The sequence below is a fragment of the Pituophis catenifer genome, unplaced genomic scaffold (assembly GCF_029215685.1).
Source record: "Pituophis catenifer annectens isolate HBS135680 unplaced genomic scaffold, rPitCat1.0.hap2 SCAF_1, whole genome shotgun sequence".
Classification (NCBI taxonomy): domain Eukaryota; kingdom Metazoa; phylum Chordata; class Lepidosauria; order Squamata; family Colubridae; genus Pituophis; species Pituophis catenifer.
In genome coordinates this window covers 197647781-197667479 of record NW_027256881.1, presented here as the reverse complement: position 1 = coordinate 197667479, position 19699 = coordinate 197647781, and the positions used below count along the sequence as shown (strand labels likewise).

At 38.9% G+C, this 19699-nt stretch overlaps 1 protein-coding gene across 1 annotated transcript in view; it reads left to right on the top strand.

Annotated features, from left to right (window-relative positions):
- MYO3B (myosin IIIB) overlaps positions 1-19699 on the top strand; it is a 226414-nt gene that overhangs the window by 74720 nt on the left and 131995 nt on the right. Inside the window, exons 9-11 of the mRNA XM_070956912.1 lie at positions 10426-10522; positions 13730-13846; positions 15452-15556. Of these exons, the coding sequence (XP_070813013.1) occupies positions 10426-10522; positions 13730-13846; positions 15452-15556 (319 nt within the window). The remainder of the gene's footprint in view (positions 1-10425; positions 10523-13729; positions 13847-15451; positions 15557-19699) is intronic.

Here is a 19699-nt window from a genome sequence, read left to right as displayed (position 1 = left end):
CTATGAACATCCTTGTTCTATATGTAGAAGCATAAGAAGACGAAAAGAGTGGAAGAAGAACCAATATTTGAGAAAAATATATATTGGAAGCACACGTCCTTATTATCCATCTGAATAGATCTCCAGGTATCACTACATATGGGACTGGCACTGATTAGAAGTGAATCAAGTTCTTTCCCCCCCTTTTTTTTTGGAACACAGATTTGCATAAGTACTGATTTGAACAAATATTTTTTAGTTTTTCCAACCTAATGGAATATTAGAAATAAATTATATAAGGGAACCTCAGACTCTATTGTCAGTGGGTAATTCTATAAAAGTATAACAGAGCTGAGGCAATTTTAATCGGTGGGAGAAGCTGGGAAAAGAAAGATTCAAGTTAAATAAAAGGGCCGAATGAAGCTGGGGAGAAATTAAATCCGGGAAACAATCATCTAGTGGGAGTGGTTGATTCTATGAGAGAAGGTTGCCAACATTCCATTCTAAGTTCCCTTCTTCCCATCTCCTGGTCACATGATCCACAATGGAGCATGCGCAGGTCATCCTTTGCTTCTCATGGACCTGTACAGTACATACTAATATCTATAGACACAAGACAAGGGGAAAGTAGAATCACATAGCCATGATTTATATACACCCATCCAGATTAGATTCTGACAATCACACAGCCAAGACTATATATGCCCTCATTCTAATTAGACCATCACATAATGCATGCATATCAGGGGTGGGTTCTACTTAACTTTACTACCAGTTCATAACAGGATCACATGCGCAGATTGCTTCTTCTTTTTTATATATATATATATATATTTAATTTTTTTTAGACAAACACACATACAAACATACAATGTATTTTCTTGGACAGAGTATTTGGCCATTTCACAAATTTAAACAATATTTAGTCATTTCAATTAAATTTACAATTTCTATATTTCCTTTTTGCCATAGGTATTCTTTATCTATTTTTTTTTTAAAAAACCAATAGTACCCTTGATTCTCATCTCTAATCTTAATCCTAATCAAATTCAATTTTTCCCTTCTATCTATATTATACCGCTTCCCATTGTCATCTATTTTTATATCTATGCTCATATCGGTTGGTTATGTAACATTACAATTGTTTAATATAAATCCAACATTTTAGTATAAATCAGTTAATTATATAACTATCTTTTTTTGGGTTTATTAATCAGTATGAACATAAATCTTCGAATTATTTCTATGCAATCCAATTTCTTACAAGTCAATTAGTTATATTTACCAATAGTAATAAACCAAATAATTTCCCCCTTATGTTACTCATTAAACTCTCCCAATAAACCAAATAGTTTTGCCCATATAATCCTCCAAATCACAACTTATTCATTTCTACAAAAATTCAAAAAAAAAAAGAGAAAAACTTGTCATTATCTAGATTTCAAAGATACTAAAACAAATTTATTTATTTATTTATTATTATTTATTATTTGGACTTATATGCCGCCCTATCTCCAAAAGGACTCAGGGCGGCTCACAACAATAAAACATATACAGTCCAATCCTTCCTTTTATACCAATTATTAATCATTTCATTTTTTACGATCGTATGATTTCCCATTTGTTTCTTACTACTATTCATATTTCAATTCTAAATATATATAACATCTTTCCCTTTCATTTCTTTTTCTCCCTTCCCATTTTTATTTTTGCCTTTTTCTTTCTCCTTTTTTTTTCTTATCTCCCTGCTATTTATCCCACTGTTTATTCCAGTGTAATCATTCTGTATTTCACAAATCTGGACTCTTCTATTTTGCCCTGCATTTCCTGTTGTTTTCCATCCTTTTCCTCTCTTTTTTTTCTTTTCACTGTTAATCCCAGTGTAATCATTTAAGTTTTTTATATTCTTTCTATGCCACCCTTTATTCCTTCTTTTTCTTTTTGCCCTTTCTGTTCTTTCCATTGTTAATCCCAATGTAATCTCTAAAAATCTCCTTTTTATTATTACTATTTACATATTCAATTATTTTTCCCAAATTAATCTCATTGTCTTTATCTTCTTCTTTGTATTCAGTCTCTGTGTTTTGCTTCTCTATCTTTGTTTCCTTGTTAGCTTGAGCGTGCTCTATGTCAATTTTTGGGTCCTCAAGTTTCGATTCTCCATGTAACATTGTAATTATTCCTCTTATTTCCGCTTTCCACGACGAGTACATCATTTCCATCATTTGTCTAATTTCCTGCGCCATTTGGTTCTTTCTGTGTTAATATTGTTTCAGTTTTAAAAGTTCTGTTTTTTTTTCTAAAGTCAAGCTGCTTGCAGACAAAGCAATCCTCCCCAAAAGTTCTCACGACTATTATCACTAATGCAGTTCAAAATTTTCCAAAATAAAGATTCCAAATTGCAATGCTCTTTTTTCTCCTGAAAATCTCTCTACAATCCACAATTCTCTTAATTGTTTAACAAAGTGTCCATTTTATATCAGTCCTCATTTGCAATCTAGTTTCTTTTTTTCTTCTTTTTAACTTTGAAAATATCAAATCAATTTTATAGTCCAGTCCAAGTTAAACAAATACTTTTCACTCTTTTTTCCCCCTCCTTTATTTTATCTTTAGGTATATAGCATTTCTGTTGTAGGGCTTAATATCCAATTATCTTTTTATTTTTCTTAGCTTTCAAAAAGAAAGGATCTATTTATTTTCTTTCCAATCCTTTAATCAAAGTTGGGGTTACTTCTTCTAATTCTTAAAATTTTCCAGATAATTTTATTCAAAAGTCAATTTTCTTTTCGGGTTTTTGTCCCTTTAAATTCCGCTTGCATCCTCTTTTTCTCCCTGCCCGTTAGCCGCTGTTCTTACGCTGGGGGTTTCAGGTTTAAAAAAATTTTTTTTTGTCGTTACTTCACCTGTAGGTTGTCTGTCACCCACCCAGCTTCAAAAACTCTGTTCCATTCACCGCTCCTGCTGAATACTTAGTCTGGTTGCCCCAGCTTCTTGACAGCTGCAATGGCTGCCGCCCAGGGGTGAAATGCTCCTGGTTCAGACCGGCTCGGGCGAGTAGGTAGTGGAGATTGGCTAGTTCGCTGAACCGGGAGCAATGGCTGGTTGGCCATGCCCCCAAACCGGTCCACGGCCCGCAGTCCTGCCATGCTTGCCTGGCTTCCATGCTGCCTTTCTGGCGTCCCGGTGGCCAGCTTGCGAAGGCCGGCAAGCAGAAGCCCATGTGGAAGGCAGGTAAGCATGGCAGGGCTGTGGGGAAGGAGCTAGCAGCTTACTCGCCCCCCCCACCACTCAAGCAGCGGCTTCCCTGCTCAGCCCCGACAAGCTATGCATCCATAGCATTGGGGTTGTTTTGTTCGCTGTGGTGGTGCTTCGGGAGGGCAGGTGGACATATTCATTATAGTTGTCAGCTGCAGACATCCGCCTGCCCTCCCAAAGTACCACCTTGGTGAACAAAACAACCCCATTGCGCTGCGCGTCCTTCTGCAGCCAAACGTGCCCAGCTGTGCGTGCTCTTTCTTCAAATGGGCTGTGCATGGGGCGCTTGGAGAGAGAGCGAGCAAGAGAGCTCTCCAACCTTTTTTTTTTCTGTGTGTGTGTGTGAGGGAGGAAGGGTGGGAGGGAGCGATCTGAAGCCGAGGCACCCAAACTTCTGGCAGCGGCGCGGGCGGCTTCTGAGCAGCCCTGAGTCAGCCAGCTCCACCTGACCTACTCCCTAAGTCTTGCCGTTCTCCTCGCCCCTCCCCCCCACTCAAGCAGTGGCAGGCTCTGCGGGACAACAGGACCTCTCATTTTTCCCACAGCACGGCGTATACTTGCTACCTCTGCTTGACTGCTTGCAAGCAATGATCTTCTCTGCTTCTCTTGGGATGCTGGTGCGGGCACCATGGATGCATAGCTTGTTGGGGCTGAGCAGGGAAGCTGCTGCTTGAGTGGGGTGGGGGTGGGGGCGAGGAGAATGGCGAGACTCAGGGAATAGGTCAGGTGGAGCTAGCTGCTCAGAAGCTGCTCCTGCCACTGCTAGAAGTTTGGGTGCCTCGGCTTCAGATCGCTCCCTCCCTCCCTCACACACACACACACACACACACAAACAGAGGTTGGAGAGCTGTCTTACTCGCTCTCTCTCCAAGCACCCCATGCACAGCCCATTTGAGGAAAGGGCAAGCAAGGCTGGGCACGTTTGGCTGCAGGAGGAGGCCCAGGTGGAAGGCGGCTTTTTCAGCAGCATCCCCCTCCCCTCTTTGGACCACCCTGCAAGGGGGAGGCTGTGCCTTTGCAAAAACGGGGTGAGCGGTTTGTATGGAGGATTGGGGGGGGATGCGCGGCCCTCTGAGATGAAGAGCAGGGCAAGAGAAGGCTCCGAGGTTCACCTGGGCAGTCAAGCCAGAGGGAAACTCAAAGCGTTGGGGGCTTCAGAAAGGCAGAATGTGCTTTTGTGCAGCTCCTGGCTTCTGTGACATTCTATGAAAGACAGAATGTGCTGCTGTTCGGTGTCAGAATGTGGGGCTCCTGGCTCTAATGGTGAGTGACGTGAATGACGTCAAACTGGCCATGCCCACCCAGTCACATGTCTCCAAGCCACGCCATACCAAGCCACGCCCACAGAACTGGTAGCAAAAAAATTTAGATTTCACCCCTGCTGCCACCCCCACCGCCGAATCGGAGAGAGATTCCTCTGACCTTTGAGGAACTTGCCTGTTCCTCTTGGTCTTCCGAGGTGCCTCTCCTTATTCCCTGTCCCTACAGGACGGTTCTGGTCCGAAGACCCCTCGGCAGCGGTTTGTCAGTGCGTTTTTTCGCGGAGCTCATAAGAGCCCGCTAATTCCCCGACTGTCTCGCCGCGACGCTTCCAGTTGAATCCATGCAGATTGCTTCTGATGATGTCAGGGTCAGTGGGCGGAGCCTCCCACCGGTTTTACTACCAGTTCTATAGAACCGGTCCAAACCGGGGGCAGCCCACCACTGATGCATATGCAAGAGCAACATGTATGACCTTATCTTGATTATTCTGTCACACATACATATATGCACTGACAAGGCATCGTATATTCTTATACTCTCTTTTTTTATGCATACTCTTATTAGTCACACACACAGAGGGAAGAGGTTACTTCATTTGGCCACACAGAAGAAAATACAGACAGCTTCTATGGGCATTGCTGGTGTGAGGCTTGGAAAGAGCCCGGAGGCTCTGCCTACCTTGTTTCTTATTGTCATCTGGCAATAAGAAACTCAAGTTGCCTGAGGACCACATGCCCACTCCCAGGCAGAGATCCAATATTGATAAATTATTGCAGCATTCAGTTGTATGAAGTTGCTTAGAACAGCCCAGTGTTTTATTCTTTGATCCATATCAACATAAGGGTAGAGCACAGTGCCACAAGATGGCTAAGGAGACCAACAGAGGGACAGAGAGTTTTTTTTTTAAAAAAATGCTGTATTCCTTCTCAGTATTGCTATTCTGAATAAAGCCCTGATATCCCTTCTGATTTAAAGTTTTTACATTTTCAATATTAAAATAATTTCTTACTTGAAAATGATTTGATAGGGTTTAGTTGGTAGTCCTACCTGAGTTCTCTGACAAAATTCATTTGTTCAAAAACAAAGGGGGTGATTATTATTTTATTAGAATTGGCAGGATTATATTTGTTTTGCGAAAAATACACAATATTTCAGAATGTATGAAAATTGAAAGGACTTATTACAGGATGAATTAATATAGAAACCCGCTCTATAACGCAATTTAAAAATAAATAAATATCAGATCTTTCTGCTTTACTGATGTCTGACTCACAGGTTTTTGTTTCTCAAAATCTTTAGAAGTAAAGTAGATGTTTTCCACTGCCCAAGGGGGAAAACGCAGTAGGAGATTTTGTTTGTTTATTCAGAAAAGGACTTCAATTGAAAGCCAAGTCAGCAATTAGCTGTGAATATAAGGTGCCCTCAATCTGAACACAATGATTGTAAACCATCCATGCATTAAGTTAAAAATTTCAAGGGCACCTGCCAAATCAGTCTGCTAATGCAGACTATTTTCAAAATGTTTCTGTTTTAAGCTAGTAAGTGACAGGATACTAAGGTTGTTGTTTTAATACCCTGACCGACTCAGCCTTCCATCCTTTTGAGGTTGGTAAAATGAGGACCCAGATTGTTGGAGGCAATATGTTGACTCTGTAAATTGCTTAGAGAGGGCTGAAAAGCACTGTGAAACAGTATATAAGACTAAGGGCAATTGCTATTGCTATTAATGTTAGTAATATTTTCTATTTCCTCTTCAAATGTCTTGAGGTTTTCACTACCTTCTAACACAGGGTGTCAAACTCCTGGCCTGTGGGCCAGATGCGTCACGTGCTGGCCACGCCTACATCCAGTTTAGTGAAGGGGGAAAAAGTCCCAATACATCATGTGACATTACCGTGACAACATGAGTTTGACACCCCTGTTCTAACATATGTGAGCCAGTTCTGAGATACAAACCTGAAATCCAATAAAAAAAAAATCTCTGTTTATATAATAAATTATGCATTCAAGTGTACACAAACAGTTTATATAACATATGGAGTGGCTATAGATACATATGTTTTTAATATACAAAGATTCCTAGGTGACTGATAATGATGAAATTGGGTAAAAATATCCATGGCTGAAGGGATGAAAGAAAATAAAGTGTACATATTTTTATTTCTGTCAATTACTAACAATGTTAATTCTTCATCAAAATGTTTCTTGGTTATTTCAAATGTAGTCAGACCATAAATTTACTGAGGATGAATTCTCAAGCGGTAATTCCCCCACCCCCTTCTTGTCTGTGACTTTTATACGTTCCCAAGGTCAAATGAGCTCTTATAGTTCTGTTCTGTGTAATTAAGTCATAACTGCAAATGGATCCTTTTCAGTTTGTGGGCTACCAAAAATACTTTGGCAAATGTACAGTTTATATATTTGTTGCAGATAAGTTCAGCTTTACAAGTGTGATATTGTAAGGAGCTCAGATCACTCTGTTCAAAAGTTTTGGAAACAGGACATATGGTAGAAAGTAAAAAAGATTTGTACGAGAAGGTAGGACCAATTCAGTTGCTGAAGTAGCTTCTCTTACATCTAAGTTAGTCTAGCCTCTTATCTCCTATTAATGGTTCCTATCAATGTAGAAAAAATGGAGTACCAGGGTAAAAATGTAGGACAAAAAACTCAATTTGATTCAAATAAACCCACCCATCTGCAGCTCAGCTTATTTCTGAAATTTATATACCACTCTATTCCAAAATAGGCTGTAAGCAGCTTACAAAGAATATAAAGAATAAAATAAAAACCAATGTCATAAGGAGAATATAACCCAAGAACATAACCCAACAATCAATAACAATAAACGCTTCTCCTGTGTCTTCCCACTGAGAGAGAACTACCACAATAAGACCAATAGCCAAATTGAAGGATGAGATCCATCTGTCAGTGATACTATCCCAAAGTCTCTCCAGAACAGCCAGGACCAGCAGGATTGGTCTGATCTGATCTTGAGTGGAGTCTTCTTTTGAAGAGGAGGAGTGGTCACTGAAAAAGCACACTCTCATACTCCTGGTGACAACAGTTCTTCAAAGTTGGGACTCAACGGATGTACCCCTACTAGATTGCATTGTACAAGAAGAAAGCATTGGGAAAACATGTTCCTACGAATACTCACCGTAGTCCTGAGCCATGCATGGATTATAAAGGGACAATCAGCAGCTTGAATTGCACTTAAAAGCCAATTTATTAGTGTAGATCTCACAATAGTGATGTTACTTGGGCAAATGTGAAATAGTTTTAATTACTTAGGTCACTGTCACTTCCTGTCATCTGTTCCTCAATCAGTAGCAAAGGCTTTTCAGTTTGTGTGTGTGTTTGTGTGTGTGTATCACTGTATGTGTGACAGCTATGTTTGCAACCCATATCATACTTGCTGGCATTGAACCTGTGTTTCCTACCCAGATCTTCATAACTCCAGGCATAGCATCTTATCCAATTAGATTTGTGGCATAGAACCAAACTATGTTACATTGGTTTGCCAGCTCTGATAATCTTCAGAATAGTAAATCTTTAGAATAATGACTACTGGAAGAATATAGAAAGATAAATTCACCTGTTTTCAAATTGGGATTTCCAAATACACAAGGATTGAGTTTGGCTGCAACAGTTTAAGACTTGAGGAAATAAGAAAGATTCAAAGGGCCAGTGAAGATGGGAAAATGTAGAGTGACAAATGTGCAGACAAGTATATAGAGGTAGAATATAGAGATAGAGTTCTTTCAGTAATAGGAAGATCCTAGATTAAGATAGCAGTGGTGAAATCCAATTTTTTTAAATTACCAGTTCTGTGGGCGTGGTAGGGGAAGGATACTGCAAAATCTCCATTCCCACCCCACTCCAGGGAAAGGATACTGCAAAATCTCCGTTCCTACCCCACTCTGGGGCCAGCTGGAGGTGGTATTTGCCGGTTCTCTGAACTACTCAAAATTTCCACTACCAGTTCTCCAGAACCTGTCAGAACCTGCTGGATTTCACCCCTGTAAGATAGGTAGTAAGACAATAAGTAGGAAATAGATAAGCATAGAATTAGCATTAAAATTAGAAGTATGGAAAAAGTCTTACATTTTGTATAACAAAACAACCCATATTGGGACAAAAACAAATGTAAGCTTTGTGTCTGGGGTCTTTATCAAATTAAAAAAATTCTGAACAAAAACATAAATCCCACATTGCTTGTTCGCAGGGGTTGATATTTTATAACTTCTTTTCAACAAACAATCCATTGTATTATTTAAATGGATTTTATATGACTTTTTATCAAATCCATTTCTTATTACAGTTTTTTCATAACATCTATGTTATGAAAATTCTTAAATACTTTCTATGATTCTATCTTTTTTACTAAGAGTATTATGGAATCCCTCAAACGTACTGAAATAATAAATTATAAAATATCTTTCACTGGCAAAGTTCACTCCCCAATATTAATATAGGAAACAAAATGTTTGGAACAAGATTTGTGAACAAGGCACAGTTCTCACTACCCTGAAAATTGCTAGTACAGTTTTATTGTATTTGGTTTTTGTTTTATTGGCTCCAGTATCACTAGATTACTATTTACTTTGAAACAGGAAAGCCTATTCAGGGGAAATCCATAGATTGTTGTTGAGGATCAAGGAGAAATGTAAGCCAACATTGTGTTTGTTGTGCTATATCTAAGTAGAATCTGGATCCTTTTTGATAATATTGGTTTCAAGTCTAGAAAGCATTTGAGCATTTCTGATGGATATGCTGCACCACCTATTATGTTAATATATTTCTAGTATAAATATTTTCACCACTTTGGACACTGGAAGAAAATATGTCAATCTCTATTTTCAAATACAGTGTTTTGTCCATATAATCATAGCAAAGAAAGTATCCATTTCAACCGTCATGCAAAGTGATGTTTTTACAAATTTCGATGTAGCAAGTTAAATATATTATATTTTATTGTGTTCTAGCAAATAAGCTAAAAATTTAATTGAGGGGAAGATGAGGAAAAAAGAATATAGCAAACTAATAATGGCTTCAGGTGAATATCAAATCAACTCACACTGAGATAAAGTGAAAGCGGTGGAGATTGGCAATTTTTTTTATATTTGAGATGAATTGCTCTGAATTTGCTAACTAAAAAAGTGTTACATATGATGGTGGATAGCCTGAGTTCTGGTTGTAGCCTGAGTTGATGATATTCTGGGTTATACCACTGGCGATCACTGGTGTGAATCAAATATTGGAGCATATTCTATGTAAAATAAGCTCCCTGTATGTATAGTAATCTAATACATCAGTGATAAAGCATAGGCATCTTTCAGATATGCTAGTATTACTTGGGAACAACTTTTTAAGTATATAACATTAAAAAAATAGGACATTGCATCTTCAATGAACAATCAAGTATACAGAGAAATTTTATCATTTTGTTCTGTGTATGTGAAGATCATTGGCAAGTGCTTCAGAGTACACATTTTATTTGCTATAATTAGGAAGGACACAATATATCCATATATTATTCATTTAATTTTGATTGAAAATTGATGAATAACCGGGTGAATTGCTAAAAAGGTTCAATGGAATACATGTCTTTAAAAGATTGTGCAAATTGTAATGTGACTTCCGTGTGGTACTGTACAACTTGTTCTCTCTCTCCCTCTCCCTCCCCCTCTCTCTCCTCCTCTCCCCCTCTCCCTCCCTCCCTCCCTCCCTCTCTCTCTCTCTCTGTATATGTGTGTGTAAAACTATGGTATTGTGAAGTTCTGAAAATATTCCAGAGGACATGACCTCATTAAATATTTCCCAGAATATGGAAAATACAAGCTGCAACTTGAATTATTATAGGTTTTTTTTTCATATGTTGTTTTTAGGAATAATATTTTTCACACAGGTACTCCAACCATTTTACAGGCATGAACAAATGCATATTCGCAGACTATATCACGTTGATGCTTCTGACAAATATTCTCCAGATGATGATCTGGTAAACCTTGAAGTTTTGGACGAGGTAAGATATGATGAGATGATGGATTCTTTCTCAGTACAAATAGTGATCTTACTAATTGTAATTGCCTTCAAGTTACTCTTGTGATTAATATATCCTGTCATCAAGTTGATCATTCAAAGTTCAGACAAAATTTTAAAAAACCCACTCTGTAACATATTATTCTAATCTCCAATCATATATTCATTTATATTCCAAATATTCAGTTACTTTTGTTTATATACAGGACAACAGGTGAATAGATGACAATATTATTTAAGTTTGCTAAAATGAGGAGATCGGATCTAAGCATCAAAGTTAAATAGTGTATGTCAAAGCACACATATGCACACAATTGTAAGTATAACACATATGGTTAAACCCCTTCATTTTCCATTTGAAAATATCAATACATGTTTAGTGATACAGCTAAGTCTGTATTGTGGATGGAGATCTCAAATATCATTTCCCAAAAGTCTTCTTTGCATCCTGATCCTGCTTCCTGTCCTTTAGAATAGCAGCTTTGTTGTTCTCGCTGCTTCTACTTATGTTCTGGGAAATGCCTCTCCTTAACCATTATGTGTAAGAAGAGAGAATTCCACACCCTGTATTACTTTCTGACAATTATTACAGTATTCCTATACAGTAGTGTCAATTTGCAATTGTATAGTGTTAAGGTATGTGCCTAGAGGCATTACCCTTTTCCCCTTGATGAGAGATTATAGACAAAATTTGACTATATAATTAACTATTTTTACCCATCAGGGTAAAAATGCTCTAGATTAAGGCCAAGTAGACACTAGCCCAGGGACACCAAAATGTAAGAGTACCAGAATTGAAAAGACTTCTGAAAAACAAATAAAAAAGCAAAAAGAAGTACCAGCGCATTCCATGAGCCTGCTGGAGGGTTAAATATAATTTTAAAGAATTATTGCTATATGAAAACAGTGGGTCCTAATATAATTAAAATGACTTATTGGGTAAAAAGGGTGAAGTTCAAAACTTCAGTCTAAGGCTGAAGGAGGATGATTACTGACTTCTCCTTCTCTTGGCCTTAGCATACTGCTTCTTGATCATCTCCCTTCCTCCAGAGAACTGTCTACAACAGGGGTGTCAAACTTGATTTCATTGAGGGTCACATCAAGGTTGTGTTTGACCTGAGGGAGGCATGGCCAGGGTGGACATGGCCAACTCAACATCACTTGTGTCAGGGGCACCTGCAGTGGCCCGGGCAGGGCTGGGGGATCCTCCTGCAGCACTCTGCCAGCGAAAAGGGAGCTCAAGAGGGACATGTGCAGCCCTCCCGGGGTCCATTTTGGCTGTGATGGTCTCCTGCATCCCTCTGCCAGCAAAAACTGAGCTTGGGAGGGCTGTGCACAGCCCTCCCAGGCTCTGTTTTTGACCGTAACGGCCTCCTCCAGCACTCTGCCAGCAAAACGGAACTCGGGAGGGCCATGCATGGCCCTCCCAGACTCTGTTTTCACTGGTAGAGGCACTGCAGGCCAGTCCTTCACTGTTTCCAAGGCAGCCTCGTGGATATAAGCACCCCATGGGCCAGATGTGGCCTACAGGGCTTGCGTTTGACACCCCTGGACTACAGTTCCCCCCGAAACTTGAGAGCTGCATATATGCCAAAGTTCATGCTTGAGACACAATCTGTACTAGGTATTCCTGAACATGTATGGCATGAAAGGATGAGAAATGGTAAATGGCAGACTTGAAACCTGCTCTTTACAATGGCAAAAAAGAGCAAGAGAGGATCAACTCCTCTATTGTTGAATCTTCCTTTTATGGTCATGTCGTTCCCGCTCTTTAGGAGCATGATTCTGTATATATATGAGCTTTATATAAAAATTAAAATTTCCCATAACTATTATATGATCTTTGGAATGTGCACAGGCATAATCTGTACCCCAAAAAGCTGCTGCACATAACATTCTGATGCAGCAGTGAAGCAGATACTAGTAATGAGCCAAATCAGAGGTGGTCATGGTTCTCTTTCATTTATAGACCAATCTTCTCTAATGTGGTATCCAGGGGTGGGTTCAACTTACCTTTACTACCAGTTCGCAACAAAACTTCTGTGCATGCGCAGATCGCTGATGACGACATTCGGGGTGGTAGGCGGGGCCTTCCACCGATTTTACTACCGGTTCTTGCGAACCAATCTGAACCAGGGGCAACCCACCATTGGTGGCATCCTCTTGATATTATTGAGATTACAACTTTTAGAATTCCCAGCTAATATGGACAATTGCTGGAAATTCAGGAATTATGAAAGCTTGTTGGGGAACAAATTGTGAGGAGAAGTCGAAGAAGGAAAATGCAGCATGAATAAGCAAAAATGGAGGGCCTTCTACACATAATTGATCGCTTCTATGTCTCAGTCATTTTCCCCCGGTGTGTGGGGCTACATATATCTTTGGACCACTACTGAGAAAGAAACAGTGCAGCAATTATGGGTAGAAAGGAAAGATTTCCATACTCCTTGCATATACAGCTGTTTAAATCACATTCCTGCTGACAGCTGTCATAAGTAACTTGGCTCTTAGAAACCAACTGGTAAACCAAAGGAAAGAGAGCAATGCTTAAACCTTCCTCTCTATATATGGCTCAATTGTGGTCATCAGTTGAGAACTACCTGTATCTAATAAAAATGAACAAATAGGCATAGCGATAGAAAAACAATACATTTGGTAACTCAGTTCATTGTTTTTCTTTTTATAATTTTAGTTGAGAAAAGTAATGCTTAGTTTTTGTCAAAATACACCACAGTAAATGGAAATAGATTTCAGCGGTGGCTGGCATGAAAAACTGCTTTGTCTTCATTAAAATTGAATTGTAGTAAAATGTTACAATTGTAATAAATAAGTAAATAAATAAATAAATAAATATAATTGTAGATAATCTGTTCTTGAAACGAGCAAGTTAGCTTCATGGGCAGAATTAAAACAAAGTAGAATTATTTTTGTTGTGTATATTCCAAACATACATTTAAACGATGACATCTACAATTCATTTCTCTGACCTATATAATCAAAATTTACTAGACAGATATATTGCTTTTTACTTGGCATGGCTATAAATTTATATTTGAGGAAGATACAAGACTGTGTAAGCAATGGTTTGATTTAGTGAAATTAATATTTGACAGAAGTGAGAAATAATACTGGAAATTATTGCTTATTTCCAAGAAATATTGCTTAACTGTGAAACATGTGATCTTTTCAGGATACAATTATTTATCAGCTGAAGAAGCGATATGGAGATTTACAAATTTATACTTATGTTGGAGATATTTTAATAGCATTAAACCCCTTCCAAAATCTCAGTATATATTCTCCACAGGTAAGAAACAAGCTGGAATTCTGCTTTTCAAACTATTTATGCTGTATCATATTGTTTCCCTTATTGGAGGGTGCTTCTTAATAATGTATTTTTGAATAAAGAATACTAAGTTAGGGTAACAAATTGTACCAATACTTCCCCTGCCATAAATAAGACAATTGAAGAAGAAGAAAGGGCATTGGAAGAGTATCTGAAGGGCACTGAAGAAGATGCACTAAACATACTGAAGGTTTTCCTGAATAAAGGTAAACTCTGGGGGGGGGGTGCTCATTTCTATTTCAAAGCCGAAGAGCCAGCGCTAACTGACGACGTCTCCATGCTCATGTGGCTGGCATGACTAAATGCCAAAGGTGCACAGAACGCTGTCACCTTCCCACCAAAGGTGGTCCCTATTTTTCTACTTGCATTTTTTATGTGCTTTTGAACTGCTAGGTTGGCAGAAGCTGGAACAAGTAATGGGAGCTCACCCCGTTATGCGGCACTAGGGATTCAAACCGCTGATCTGCTGACCTTTCGATTGACAAGCTCAGTGTCTTAGCCACTGAGCCATTGCGTCCCTCTGTCCTGAATACAAAGTGTTAAAAACATATAAAGCAAAGAATGTGAAACAAAACAACACCAAAGAAGCAAAAGTGGTAGAGAAAATAAACCAGGATAGGAACAAGGAAAAGAAAAAATGGAGCATAAATCAGCCTCACCAAAGGCCTGGGTAAAGAGGCACATCTTCAGGGTCTGTGGAACACCAGTAGAATGGAGACTATTTGAATCTTGAGGGTAACCTCATTCCAGAAAGCAAGTGATAGAAAGTACATTTTCAAGGTCCCAACAGATGACACTGTTTAATTGAAGGAATCCAGAGTGGACCTACCCTGCCAGACTAGCTGAGAAGATACTATGGTATCTGCTTTCTCTTAAGGTAAAGATAAAGCTTCCCGTCACACATATGTGCTAGTCATTCCCAACTCTAGGGGGTGATGCTCATTTCCGTTTCAAAACCGAAGAGCCAGCGCTGTACAAAGACGTCTCCGTGGTCATGACTAAACGCCAAAGGCGCAAGGAACACTGTACCTTCCCACCAAAAATAGGGACCACTCCCTATTTTTCTACTTGCATTTTTTATGTGCTTTCGAACTGCTAGGTTGGCAGAACCTGGGACAAGTAACGGGAGCTCACCCCGTTACGTGGCACTAGGATTCGAACCGCTGAACTGCCGACCTTTCGATCAACAAGCTCAGCATCTTAGCCACTGAGCCACCACATCCCTATTGCTTTCACTTAACCATTCATTACTTTTTTAAAAAAAAACATTATATAGAAGGGATGTTGGGGGGAAATATAAGGGAACAAGAAGGATGTGGGTTCAGTCTTTGATATCTCCTGGTTAAAGGATGAAATAGAAACCTTTCTGGGTTTTTTTGCAAAGGCATTGCCATTTGGAGTAGACATTTATCTGCATTGGCAAATAATTTGATCTAAGACAGCTTACTATGGACAGAGAGAAATCATATGCAGGAGTTGGTAGTTCTGCCTCTTTGGGTTTTGATATGTATTTTCTAGTTGCCTGGTTCGCATGCAATGTTTTGATAAGTGTGATTTCGTATTTAGTTTTCCAAGCTTTATCATGGTGTGAAGCGTTCCTCCAACCCACCCCACATATTTGCAACTGCAGATGCTGCTTACCAAAGCATGATTACTTTTAATAAAGACCAGGTAGGAAAACAGTTGTTTTTAAAAATACTTACAATTATATGCATGACATAAGAAAATACTGCATTTTTTAAAAAAACTTGGGATTGATTAAACTTTGTCAAATGTGCTGCATAGAATTTAATGAGTTTTTGAATCATGAAGGTCATAACTGTGTTTTAAACATAGCTGGTAATAGAAATTACTGTGTGGGATTCTTAAGTATATGTAAAAACATAATAGATTGGTTTTAATGTTAATCCTATCTAGAATTGAGCCACTGAAATCAAAGGCAATTCTAGTCATGATTAGTTTACATTTCAGTGATTAATTGGGCCCGTTACAATTAAATCTGTATCAAAACCATCCACAAATATAAAAATACAGGCAGCCCTCACTTAGCGACCATTTATTCAGCAACTGTTCAAAGTTATGACAGTGCTGAATAAGGAGACTTCTGGCCAGTCCTTGAGTTGTGCTTGTCTCAGAATCCCTATGAGTTATGATTGCAATTTGGATGCCTTGCAACCAGTGCACATTTATAACAGTCATAGCATCCCACAGTCCCAAGATTGCCATTTGTACCTGTTTCCCCGAAAATAAGTGATCCCCTGATAATATGCCCAATCGGGCTTTTGAGCGCATGCGCTAAAATAAGCCCTCCCCCTGAAAATAAGCCCTCCCCAAAAATATTTAACGCAGAGCTGGAAATCAGGTAAGACGGCAAGAGGAGCCCCATCTTGCTCCACGCACCCCAAAATAATAAGACCTCCCCAAAAATAAGGCCAAGCGCTTATTTTGGGGTTCAAAAAAATATAAGACAGGGTCTTATTTTCGGGGAAACACAGTAGACTTCCAACAAGCAAAGTCAATGGGGGAAGCCAGGATGAAGTCTCAAGTTGTGGTCATGTGACAGCATGCTTAATAACTGTGCATGATTTGCTTACCAACCACAACCAGAATTTCCAGAACTGCTGTTGTAAGTTAGCACATAAGTCATGTGATTTTTTTTTTTTTTTGCTTCATGACCATGTTGCTTAATGACAAAGTTCCTGGCCCTAATTATAGTCATTAACTGAGGCCTATGAACTGAGAATCAGAGGCATCTGAAAGAGCTGATATTTTTGTCAAAATAATGAAAGCAGTGTTGTCCCTTCCTGAAGCAAGCGCCATGATGTTCAAAGGAGTGAAGCTTGTCTTGCTATGCCACAAGGCTGTTTTCATCCTTCCCCAACCCTGCAGATATCTGTGCTAAATATGTGCATCCTATAAGCCAGGGGTGGGCAATTGTGGCCCTTTTACAACCTGTGGACTTCAACTCCCAGAATTCCTGGCTGTCTCAGGAATTCTGGGAGTTGAAGTCTACAGGTTGTAAAAGAGCCACAATTGCCCACCCCTGCTATAAGCTATTTAATTTGGAGCTCTTTTGAACACATACTATTTGCATGCATAAGTTAGTTTCAATGAAATTATGATATGGCCACAATGGAAGTTGCAAGCAGGTGATTAGGAGATAATTGATAAAAGCGTGCTATTGCTTTAAATTTTTTTCCCAACTATTTTTCTCATATCCCTTGTTCATTTCTTTCATGAATATATTTTATATGACCACATATGCAGATTGAGACACATGCTTGGGTGTACTCAAGAGATTACAATTTTTGCTATATGGATAATAATTATCCATAAGATACAAAGTAAATAACAGTATATTTTCAAATGGCATCTGAGATTCACTTTGATTAAGAGTTTTTCCAGTGTATTGGTTTAATCTCATTTTCCTGTATTACATCTCTGATAGAATCAATAAAAAAGCTGCATCTCTTTTTAAGATCTGTGTGGCTGTTTTGTAATTATCTCCCAGCTCTCTTTGCATGCAAAGGATTTGCACGTACTAGCAGTATACATCCAAACATCATAAAAAATGCAGATGTGATATAGCCTGGTTTCAAAAACCCTGAAGCCAAGATTTCTTCTAATATATTTGTTGAAAGTTAACTGAATGTGAGTTGGGTCTGGTGTTATGTGGTTGAACCGCTATTTGAGCAACCACACCTGTCATGCCCCCAAACCAAGAAAGACACATAATGAGTCTTCTAAACAGAGTCCTTTATTGTTCTATACCTATAGATTGAATCTTGCCAAACTGAAGCAATCTATCTACATCAAATATATACTCTATAACAGTATTGGTGAACCTTTTCAGCACCAAGTGCCGAAACAAGAGTATGCGCATGAGTGCTGGAAACTGGAAGAGCAGCCACCCGGTACGCAGGCACACCGGCTACCTCGTGTTCCGGTTCCTGGAGCACATGCACGCGTGAAGACCAACTGGCCGGTGCACATACACACAACAAAAACCGGAAAATCATCTTCCCGGCACACGGCACACGCATGCTCACTGGGTGGTTGCTCTTCCAGTTTCCAGTGCTCCCGCTGGCCGGTGTGCTGGAACCCAGAAGAGCAATGGGTGACAGCGCATGTGCCTGGAGAAATGGCTCTGCATGCCACTTCTGGCATACGTGCCAAAGATTCGCCATCACAGCTCTTTAAGAACTATCAGGGAGGGCCGTCTTCACCCTTTTTCTCTCACACAAAGTCTCTGGACTGAGCTGCCTCTTATTCTTCTGGAACACATCCCCTCCCTCCAGCGAATCCAGCCTTCTACATTCCATCACAATACCTATTCTCATTCACATCTTTGCATCAATATGGAGCTAGATCCTGGGGGGACCAGTATCTGTCCTAAACCATAGAGATGGTTCAGTACTTTTATAAATTGAATGGATGAGTCTGAAAGAGGGCTTCTAAGAATTTTATAGATTACAATATAGAATGCAGGTCTTACATTAAAAAAAAAAATCTAAGGCACTTATTGTAGATGGGAGAGATATCTTGTGATAGTGATATATGTGAGAACAATCTAGATAACCCTAGTAATCACAAGCTGAAGATGAGTCAGTGGCATGATGAAGACTGAAAAGCTAATGCAGTCTGAGGCTGCATTAACAGAAGGAGGATAACTTCTGGGTCATGGAATATAATCTCTATACTAGCCAGACCTTATCTGGAGAAATATGTCCAGTTCTCAGCACTCTATTTTAGAAGGACATTGACGAAAGTGGAACGTGCCTCAAGATGAGAAGCCAGGATAGTGACAGGGCTAAAGTAATTGGATGTTGAAGGAGGATGGAGGAGGGGGAGAAAGGCAGCAGCAATATTATTTTAGAAAGAAAGAACTAAGAATTTCCTCCAACCTTGGATATAAACTAGATTTTACAGGATAAAGTATTATTTCCAACTAATAAATGTATACCGTGGTAAACATTTGTTCCAAAGCTAGTCTATTCTCTAGAACACTAGGGAAAGTTAACCTAATACTTGAATTAAAGTTTGAACTTTAATTTGTTTACATGAGATGCCCTTTGTCTTTTATTCTCTCCGATATTTACATTTGTTTCTATGTGCAACTTGTTAGTTCTTTACATCAGAGTTGTTTCTATAGTAGTATTAGTTCTGTCATCATAAACCAAAATCTTTGTATAAGAATGTCCCATAGAAAAATTACAGACAATACTCTGTATATTGTCTGTAATTTTTCTATGGGACATTCTTTTCACATATGTTTGCAGTATTATGAAATGAGAGATCTGTGTTTTGAACACCATTGCCACTGAATATTTTGCTTTAAAGTGAAAAAGGGAATATTTACATTCTCTTTTTAATTTGGGAGAGTTGAAGTCCAGAAGTCTTAAGGTTGGACACTCCTGCTCTAGAAAATAAATACAGGCATATTACCATTTGGAATAAAGAGAAAAGGAAGTGATGTGCAGGGATCTTCAAATATATTACATTTGGTGACTATTAAAAGGAACTTTTACTCTCCTTTTTTTTACCTTTAAAAGTAGAACAACCAATAAGTAGTCTGAATAGCTGTTCTTCTGGGATGCTTCAAGAACCAAGGTAGAGTTCAACTAAATAGGCAGCTGCTGCCAAAAACATTAATCATCCATTTGGCTTCCTGCCTCCGCCATAATACCTGGTAGAACTTGTCGACTGATATATGTTTCACTCTTCATCAGTTTTTCAGTGGGTCATTAAGTTAAAAAAAAAAGTAAATAGCTGTAAAATATATTAAAACAAAAAAAGTTAATATATTTCAATATT